Raw genomic sequence first — 10,301 nt, forward strand, 5'->3', positions numbered from 1 at the left:
AAATTATCATTCCATAAAGCTATCATAATGGCAGATTTTCCGGAAGAAATGGTAGGATTACGAAAAAAAATGGTAGGAATTAATGGTAATTGGTTCCCCTGTTTTGTACATAAAACCAGTCGAATCGATATCTTACTGTAATTTTTTCGGAAGTAAATTGTCGAGAACTGACAAAATCCAGAATTTCTCGCTTTCTTTGCAAAATACAAACTTTTCTAGTCATAAAAAATTAGCAGGTTATGTAGCCAATAACTTATTTTTCTGATTCCTCGGATATGACATTTGTAGTCAGAAATAAATTTGACGAAAACATCAAAATTTGCAACAATTCGAGCGTTATACCATTTTGGAACCTTTGTTTCACTATTTTGGACTGTTAGAAAAAATCAATTACAAAACTGAAGCTCTAATTTTCTTGATAATTCCCTGAAATTTTCAAATAAATTGAAGAGTTTTGAACCCGAACATATTTTTTTCCCGGCACTGTAGTTAGATTCTCAAGCAGATTAATCGATCACATCTGCTTTTTTTTTGATTTTATCTCACAAATCGTATATTTTCCATGTCTCATAAAAGTCCCACTTTGTGTGTTGTATGTCTTCTCTACGCTTTCTCAAAATTTCCTTGCTCTATAAATCCCCACAAAGCAGTTTGAGGCTCCGCCCATTTTCAGAAGCTCCGCCCTTTCTGCTCTCTTTTCTTCTTTTTTTTGATTAACGTCTATATAAACACAATATTATCATTATTTTATTCATTCTTCTGATTATTTCTGTTTCCTCTGACCTCCTGACTCAAAATGGATTTCTTCGTTCTCATGTTTTTGGTTACTTTGATTTATCAAATAGTGGGATTCGTTTTCTATTTTGTGATCGCTTATGTGGTTTGGAAATTCAGGAAGACTGTCTTCAGCAGCTCTTTTTTCCATCTGATTCTTCTGGGATTCATTCTGGTAATTTCAGTGACAGTTTCCAGAACTCGGTAGTTTTTTTTCAGAACTTCACAACCTTTCTGAACTCTTTCCTATCCCTCCGACTTCCAATGTTCACAAAAACGACTGGTTTCCTGGCTCCATTCTTTCTCCAATTCACCAAAGAACATTCTCAAAAATGGTTGTGCATCCCACATGCACTTCATTTTGCTTTCGCTTATGGACAATACAACTTCAACTTTGGAGTTTGCTTGAATCGGTGGACCATCATAAAATTCAATAATTTCGAGACCTGTTGGAAAGCCTATTTTTGGGTGTTCATTGTTGTTACAATTGGTATTCCTGCTGCTCTCGTGATACCTATTCTATTGAACACCTCATACTATTCACAGAATACGTACTGGAACACCTTTTACATAGATTCCACCTTTGTGAGTTTAAAACAAATGAATCAGTTATCCAGGCTTCTTATTATGAAGAGAATATTACTGAAAGTTTCAGGGTCGAGAAAATATTTATATGATCCTAACTCCTTACCTGACAGTTGTCACAGGAGTCAATGTCTACATGAACATCTCCTCGTATAGAAAAATGATCAAATTGGCTAAGTAAGTGGTGAACCTACCTTCCAAAACACAGGACTATGAACTAGAATTCTAGTGGCATATAGTTCTGCACTTCCTCCTTTTTCTTCTTTTTCAGTTTTCATAAGTCTTTTTTATATTTGTGAAAGACGTCAACCCCACTAATTAGCACCCCGGGACAGAAGTCCAAGTAAAATCTACTTTCTTTACTTTTGATTAGTAAGCGACATTTCTGGAGTCATCAAAACGTTAACATTTGATCTGACTACCGTAATTATGATGCAGTAACTTTTCAGCTCAGGATTCTCAGTACCCGATAAAAGGTTTCTAGTCATTTCCTTCTATGTCTTCACCGTGGACATGTTTCTCACAACTTTATCGGTTGCCAATTGCACCATCTTAAACTTCCAACCATTCATAGACAATTTGACTGTGCTCAGCTGGATAGCGTTTTGCACACCATTTGCCAGCGATGCTCTCACTTTCTGTTCTCCTCTTCTCACTTTCACAATGTGTCATTCGGTAAGCGTGGCTGCTAGTAATTTAGACAAGAAACGATTTCAGCTCCGCGTGAAATTTATCGAGTGCCTGCCGTCATGTCTCAGGCAAGTGGGGTATCGATTTTGTGTGAGAACAAGTGATTCCTACACCGTGTCTTCAGTCAGTCACCAAGTGCAAAACTAAATTTCTCTCTTGCTCTTTCTGTTTTTCAATGTTCTTTTGTCTAAATTTTTTTTGTAAACCTCTTCGTCTGATTTGATTTTTGAACGTGCCATGAGAGAATTCCATTCATCCAGATCCTTCAAAATATGATTCACGAAAGAAAGGATACATTTTGAAACAAAAATTATATTTTTCTGATCATCTAACATTTTATATTTAGAATGTAGTTCTTGAGATATTCGAAATGATTCGTGTGATATTCGAAATGACCAGAAAGCCAAAGAACGTATATAAAACGATGAAAATCAATTCTGTCTAAAGCAGCATGTTGGCTGAAAATGTTGGAATGAGCCATGTTCCTCGGAATCCGGACAAAAATACATTTTTGAACGGCTGACATGAGAAAAAGCGTCACAGATTCACCCTTTATATTTAAATTCTAATATTGAAAAAGATAAACTTAAAATGAATAGAAAAATATGTTTTTAATAATGTTCACAAGAGAACATCGGTTCCAGAAAAAGAAAGATGATTGGACAAGAAGGGTACTAAATTAGTGATTCGAGGATACAAAATGAAAGCTGCACAACATTTGAAAACAAATTTTCAATTCTGGGAAAAGAAATATACTACTTGCTCAAAAATTTTGTACCCCCGAATCATACTTCTTCATAAGAACATTGTTCATTCAGGACAAAACAAGGGTTTGAAAATTTAAGAACCGAGCTATTCTATATCATTTGGTGGCCTCGTTTCCATTTGTCCACTATTCTTGACAGAACTTCCGCGTTTTTGATAGATGATTTAATTGAGGTCTTTTTTGGTGTCTTCAACGAGGTCTTGGGAGCTTTGCCAGGTTGACTTTCAGCAACTCCGTAGCCAAGACCAGTAGTTTGAAAGACCCTGGAGAAACATAAATAAAAACGCTTTCGAATATGTGATGTTCGGCGACTGCTCATAAGTGATTAACAAATATTTGAAAAATGGAAAAACAAAATGAAAAAAAAAGCTGAAAAAAGTTAAATATTTGCAATTTGAAACTGATTTAACTATCCACCTTATGAGTTTCTGAACATCATAAAATTCAGGATCCTCTCCGTTCAATCGACACGTTTCACGGTGTTCTTTGAAATATTTCCAAGTTAGATGATTGCTGCATGTGTTCCGTTTCTGTAAAGTAGTTGAATATTAGAAAATCAGGTTGCAAAAGTACTCACTTTACAGCTTTCTAGTTCATCTTTGTCCACGTCATAGTGGTAATCGCGTAGTTAATTACTGTAAATTTTGTTAGAAAAATCATCAGATGGAATCTGAACATCTTACATCATTTGACTGATACTTTTTCGCATAGTGTTAGCGGCAGTTTCTCTTTCATTTCTACGACGATTGATTTCCATTGATTTCTCATTATCTGAGCCTGTTAGTTCAGAGAGAAATCTGTAAACAACGTTTCAAGTAACGAACAGTTCCTGGATTTTCTAACTCATGATTAGAATCAACCGGTCCGTGAAGTAGGTAATCTGGCAGATAAATTCCAACCACGTCAATTGCAAACTCTGAAATTATTTGTCATTGAAAAACAAAGGTCTACAGAAATCTGACCAATGAGACTTTCGACGATTGATTCCGGAAAGTATTGAAAATGTTTATCTTTCGCCCGCATACATCTTGGCCTGAATGAATAAGTCCAGATGTGAAACTTCGGTCTCAAGAGCTGTAAAAATTTATTAGCTCTTTTTGATAGCTCAAAACTCACCGATTTGAAAACTCTCGAAAGGACTTTCAGAAACGACTTCCAGAAACGCCGCGATGAAGAAAAAAACTCGTTACTCAAAACAAGCACGCCAACATCGCTAGTAAACGGGTGTAAACATAGCCTTCCATACCAGGCACAGTATCCAAGGGTACATCAGAAAAGGGTACATCGAGGGTACATCGAGATTTTAGGGTACATTGGATCAGAGGGTACATCAGATCTTAGGGTACATCTGGGAGGTAGGTTCAAGGGGTACATCTCATGGTGGTTCTAAGGGTACATCAGAGAAAGGATCCCAGGGTACATCGAAAAGTTCTTACATGGAATGACTCCCAAGTGTTACCCCCGAAAAAAATCGAGACCTATATATGGATAGAGCGTAAAAACTTATTTTAGATTCCAAACGAAATAGTTGGTAAAAAATTTCTTTTGGGAGTTATGGTCCAAAAAGTACCAAAAAATGCCTAAATATTCAAAAAATCATAACTTTGTCAGTTTATGTCCGTTTGTTGAAATTTAAAAAACAGTAGATAGACAATTGATTGAACATTTGAGAATAAATTTTTTAAATTTTTTTCCTATTGATTGGTTTATTGATTTTTTGAAAAAATCAAAAAATTATTCAATATCTCAAAAATCCTAGATTAACTTTTCTTCCTAGATTAACTTTTCTCATTATGACCATTGAATTCAGCACATTTGATTTACTATAGAAACATATCAATACCATAACTCCCAAAAGAAATTTTTTACCAACTATTCCGTTTGGAATCTAAAATAAGTTTTTACGCTCTATCCAACCATATAGGTCGCGATTTTTTTCAAGGGTAACACTTGGGAGTCATTCCATGTTAGGGTACATTAATCAAAAATACTGTAGTTTTCCACTGGAAGATATTTTGCTAAACCGCACCATTTTTTTTTTGTTTTTTTTTGTCTGTATTTATTTGAAAACTACCATTTTTTCGTAGTTTTATGGATTGATAGATTTTTTGAAGTTTTTTTGAAGGAGCTTATTGTACTGAAATTGGCAATAGGAAACAAATCGAAAACTCGATATTTATCAGAACGAACTTTCAACCAAAGACACATTTCAAATGTGCCAGGTCAGGAAGCATTATAAATTTGAAAAAAAAGTCCAAATTCTTTCAAACTCTCCGGATTTTTCGGAAACACAAAGATACAAAACCGTTAAAAAGACTACGAAATGAAATTAGTTTTCAAGTACACAAAAACAAAACATTTGGATCTGGTCGAACTTGAACTCGCGACTGCAGATTCCGTGCACGCACACACACCACTAGACCACTTTGCCAATTTTCGCTTCGACCACCACAACCCGTACATATCTTCGGTGGTTTCTAGAGAAGAAAGGAGTGCAGAGGTGGAGAAAGCAATAATTTTCGGAAGGTTTTTCAGACAAGGAATGAAAATGAGCACTGGCTAGTAGAAACTTCTGAAAATTATGACTGAAATTCATCTACTTTTAGTTTTTTCGCTGTCCTATTTTTCTGCAGGTGCCAAAACCTGTGGGGACGAAACGAAAATCGATGAAAATGCATGAATTCCGAATTCTAACATCAAAACTGGGTAAACATCCTAATTTGGTCCACCGAAACCAGAAACCAGTCGGAAAATATCTAATATTTGTCTGAAAAGTTTGATTTTTAAACCAGGTTCTCGATTTCAGTTGTTTCCAGTGACGTTTCCGATCGCTCGCCTCTGTATTTTATCTGTCGTTGTTCAAAAACATTTTTCATGTAAAAAATGTGGTTTTTTTTCTCAAAAATGTGTCTTTCACTTCGATTTTTGTATTTGAATCCCAAAAAATTGTTCGAAATTCACATGGAAGAGTTTTCAGAATTTTTTAGGCCAGCGGATACAACGGCTCTTTGTCGATTTACGGGACACCTTTTTTTATTTTTGCTCCGATTTTCTCGATTTTCAACGATTTTCCACCGTTTTTTTAAAATTTTTTCTGCAGAATTTTGCAATAAATAAATAATTTCTGAACTATCGCAGTGATTCAGGTCTTAATGTTCAATCGTGAACTCATTTGTGGAATTTTTAGGGCCGGAACAGGATTTTTTTTTCAAAACGATAGACAAGATGAAAAAATTCATGAAAATTAATTTTCCCGCAAAATTCTGCAAAAAATACAAAAAACGGTCGAAAATCGAGAAAATCGGAGCAAAAATTAAAAAAAAGGGATCCTGTAAATCGACAAAGAGCCGTTGCATCCGCTGGCCTAGAAAATTCTGGAAACTCTTCCATGTGAATTTCGAACAATTTTTTGGGATTCAAACACAAAAATCGAAGTGAAAGACACATTTTTGAGAAAAAAAACCACATTTTTTACATGAAAAATGTTTTTGAACAACGACAGATAAAACACAGAGGCGAGCGATCGGAAACGTCACTGGAAACAATTGAAATCGAGAACCTGGCCTAAAAATTTCAGTCATAATTTTCAGAAGTTTCGACTAGCCAGTGCTCATTTTCATTCCTTGTCTGGAAAACCTTCCGAAAATTATTGCTTTCTCCACCTCCGCACTCCTTTCTCCTTTAGAAACCACCGAAGATGTGTACGGGTTGTGGTGGTCGAAACGAAAACTGGCAAAGTGGTCTAGTGGTGTGTGTGCGTACACGGAATCTGCAGTCGCGAGTTCAAGTTCGACCAGATCCAAATGTTCTGTTTTTGTGTACTTGAAAACTAATTTCATTTCGTAGTCTTTTTAACGGTTTTGTATCTTTGTGTTTCCGAAAAATCCGAAGAGTTTGAAAGAATTTGGACTTTTTTTTTCAAATTTATAATGCTTCCTGTCCTGGCACATTTGAAATGTGTCTTTGGTTGAAAGTTCGTTCTGATAAATATCGAGTTTTCGACTTGTTTCTTATTGCCATTTTCAGTACAATAAGCTCCTTCAAAAAAACTTCAAAAAATCTATCAGTCCATAAAACTACGAAAAATGGTAGTTTTCAAATAAATACAGACAAAAAAAAACAAAAAAAATGGTGCGGTTTATAGCAAAATATCATCCAGTGGAAAACTACACTATTTTTGATTAATGTACCCTAAGAACTTTTCGATGTACCCTGGGATCCTTTCTCTGATGTACCCTTAGAACCACCATGAGATGTACCCCTTGAACCTACCACCCAGATGTACCCTAAGATCTGATGTACCCTCTGATCCAATGTACCCTAAGATCCCGATGTACCCTTTTTCGATGTACCCTTGGATACTGAGCCTCCATACCAGTATTCCACAAAACAGAAACAGGTAACACTTCTATCAGAGCAACGCCCTTTAAAAGATCTTCTCCTGACCTGCATCAGAAACAGTAGCACAGACACCGAGGCAAACGCCTCGAATCGAATCACCCACCTGAAAATACAGTGTGGTCAATATCTAGAGATATATGACTTGTCTAACGACGGTCTAAACCCAGCTCACGTTCCCTATTAGTGGGAGAACAACCCAACGCTTGGCGAATTTTGCTTCGAAATGATAGGAAGAGCCGAGATCAGAAGATCAAAAAGCAACGTTGCAGCAGACGCTTGGCTGCGACAAGCCAGTTACAACTGTGGTACTCGACGAACGGTTAGAGATATCGAAATTCTGACACCGCCATTCGATTCAGCATGAAAAGTTACCCTAGGGTACAAGTTTCCATGATTTCGCCAACTTCCGTACATGAGCACCACCCCTGACAATAGTAAGTCTCTCGATTTGATTGAGACGTAACACACCGGGGGGCAGTGAAGGCACACAGAAGCGGAGGCTGATAACGTGGGGCGAGACTCTCGTAAGCTCTTGTGGCACTTTTATTGATATAACTCGTAAATGACGGCCTTAATCAAAAAATTCATCATAGTAAATGTTGTAGGGTTTGGTGTTCTGTACATTTTGGTAGTACTAAATTTCTGGTCCGGTGCATCTGGGGCGACTTAGGCGCGTTTTTTTATCTTCAGTTGTTGCCCCATGATATGCTATTGCGTGCCAGCATTGACAATAGTGTTTTTTATTCTGTTTAGTAGTAGGGTTTGCTATTCTACACATTCTTATAGTACTAAATTTTTGGTCCGGTGCATATGGGGCGCCTTCGGCGCGTTTGAAAATTTAATTGTTGCATCATTATACGCTATTTTCTACCACCCCTGACAATAGTTGTTTGTGTGGTAGTAGGGTTAGGTATTTTGCATACTTGTAACGGGCCGGGTCGGGCTTTTTCTCATATTTTGGAGGCCCGGCCCGGCTCGGCCCGAGCCCGAGCCCGTCCCAGCCCGGTGGACTCGTCATTTCACAAATTTCGAAAATTTCAAAAAACATATAAGGGGGACCCTTATGTGATTTTTTTCGATCAAAAATTTTTTTCGAGTTTTTCGATCTTGTTTGATCGAACAGACAAACAATCCAAAAAATCAGAAAAAAAATGAAGAAAATTGTATTGAGAGCTTAAATTTGGCTCAAAATGACAAATTTTTTGATACCGGGCCTTCCGGGCCGAGCCCGACCCGAATTTTTGGCGGGCCGGCCCGAATTTTTACGCCTTCGGAGCTTTTTTTAAATTCAGTTGCTGCACCATGGTACAATGTTGCCTTGCAACCCCTGACAATAGTTTTTTGTTTGGTGGTAGGATTTGCTATTTCACACATTTTGATAGTACTAAGTTTTTGGTAAGTTGCAGCTGGGGCGCCTTCGGCGCGTTTGAAAATTTAATTGTTGCATCATGATACGCTATTTCCTACCACCCCTGACCATAGTTTTTTTTGTTTGGTGGTAGGGTTTGCTATTCTACACATTTTGACAGTACTAAATTTTTGGTCCGGTGCAGCTGGGGCACCTTCGGCGCGTTCACTGCTCAACAGATCATACTTTACTACTTCTTGTCTCTGATTTTGCTAAATTTTACAGATCTCATTTGGAAATAAATCACAAAATTCCCAATTCAGTGCTCGGAAGTCAGAAATCGGAACTCGTAACCAGGAACTTTCATTTAGAAGTCGTAACTCGAAATTCGGAAGTTTTCAGAAAAATCATGTATTTTCAAAACTCTCCTATTTCAAAAAGCTCGTGAAGAAACATTATAAAAAAATATTTTCATTTTTTATAATAAATAGAATGGTATTAAAAATCAAAAAATTGTGATCCTTGTCGTCTTCCTGATTCTCGATGTCCTCCATGTCCTCCTGATTTTCGACATTCTCTGATTGGCAGGCTTCTGAAAATTTGAAGTAATTAAATATGAAAAAAATGTAGTCCAAACTTGAAAAACCATTTGGATTAATTGAAATTATTACCAGATGGTAAAGCTCTACAACCTCCGATAAGAATCGATCGGATTCGAAAGCTGTATGGTCGAGGCCGGTTTTTTTTTAGCCGGCCCGCACCCGATTACTGATTCAAATGTTGGATGCTTCTGATCGGAGGTTGTAGAGCTTTTGCCGAGCTCTATCATATGATCTGGCATGTTGTTCATCTCACAATTCCAATTTTGAAGCGAATTATCAGCCAGCCCGGAATCGACCGACAGACAAGTATGCGAGCCTATGAAAACTTACCGAAAATCGTTCAGCTTCTGCTTCTGCATGCATCCACGGTTCTGGTTCTTCTTCTGCAACTGGATCCGTAACTTCCTCTACATTCAAACGACGGAATATGTATTTGGACTCCTTCATAACCAGTTTTTGATCTGCAGTCAGGTTACGTCGTCGTGCTGTCGCTGTCCATCTGTCCATCGCCATGAATCTCATCCAATGTGGCACTTAAAACTCGACTGGAATCTCTTGAACTCAACCCTTCTCTCATTCTTCGTTCACATTCTTCATTGACAACCTTTTTTGAAATTCATCTGCATCATGAAGATCGGATGACACAGTCCTACGTCTTCTGACTTTGGAACAATGCGTTGTGGTTTTGGTGGTGCAGCAGACGTCGAAGGGATGTTGGATGTGGAAGGCTCGTTGAAGATCTCAATGTTTCTATTCGCATCTCTTCCTCTCGTTGGTTTTTTTGGCGAACAATTCGGACCCTTCTTCTGATAACGACCACCGACTGTTTTTTTCCTTCTGTTGTGCTGGTGGCGGTGCAGTTTCCTCTAGCCGTCGGGAGATTCCAGAAATCCTTTTTTGAGTAGACCAACAGTGAACGTTTCCCACTCTCGTTGAATTTCATCAGTCTCTTGCTCTTGATCTACAGCGTTTCTTTGTTCTTTTATCGTTTGCGGAAATTTAAAAAAAATTGGAGTGAAAGTTTTCGGTTGAAGAAGCGGAGGAATGTGCCTCCTCACAAAAACAACCTCGCACTCGCGCTCTATTGAGGCAAAGTCAATTTTGACGATTCGGGAATGTAATCAAAGAGACATTT

The 10,301-nt window shown here is 37.5% G+C and overlaps 2 protein-coding genes across 2 annotated transcripts; one reads left to right on the forward strand and one right to left on the reverse strand.

Moving 5' to 3' along the window:
* Positions 1–796: 796 nt before the first annotated feature.
* Positions 797–2,196, forward strand: CBG23681 (the record flags this gene model as incomplete). Its single annotated transcript, XM_002647827.1, has 5 exons — positions 797–949; positions 994–1,359; positions 1,430–1,536; positions 1,809–2,034; positions 2,077–2,196. The coding sequence occupies 5 exons, from the start codon at positions 797–799 to the stop codon at positions 2,194–2,196; spliced, it is 972 nt and encodes a 323-aa protein (XP_002647873.1).
* A 934-nt stretch (positions 2,197–3,130) lies between these two features.
* Positions 3,131–9,673, reverse strand: CBG23684 (the record flags this gene model as incomplete). The annotated part of the gene is made up of 4 exons (XM_045240313.1): positions 3,131–3,184; positions 3,640–3,731; positions 3,778–3,889; positions 9,497–9,673. The coding sequence occupies 4 exons, from the start codon at positions 9,671–9,673 to the stop codon at positions 3,131–3,133; spliced, it is 435 nt and encodes a 144-aa protein (XP_045091137.1).
* Positions 9,674–10,301: the final 628 nt, after the last annotated feature.

This window comes from Caenorhabditis briggsae, assembly GCF_000004555.2.
Source record: "Caenorhabditis briggsae complete genome, chrX, whole genome shotgun sequence".
NCBI classification, from domain to species: domain Eukaryota; kingdom Metazoa; phylum Nematoda; class Chromadorea; order Rhabditida; family Rhabditidae; genus Caenorhabditis; species Caenorhabditis briggsae.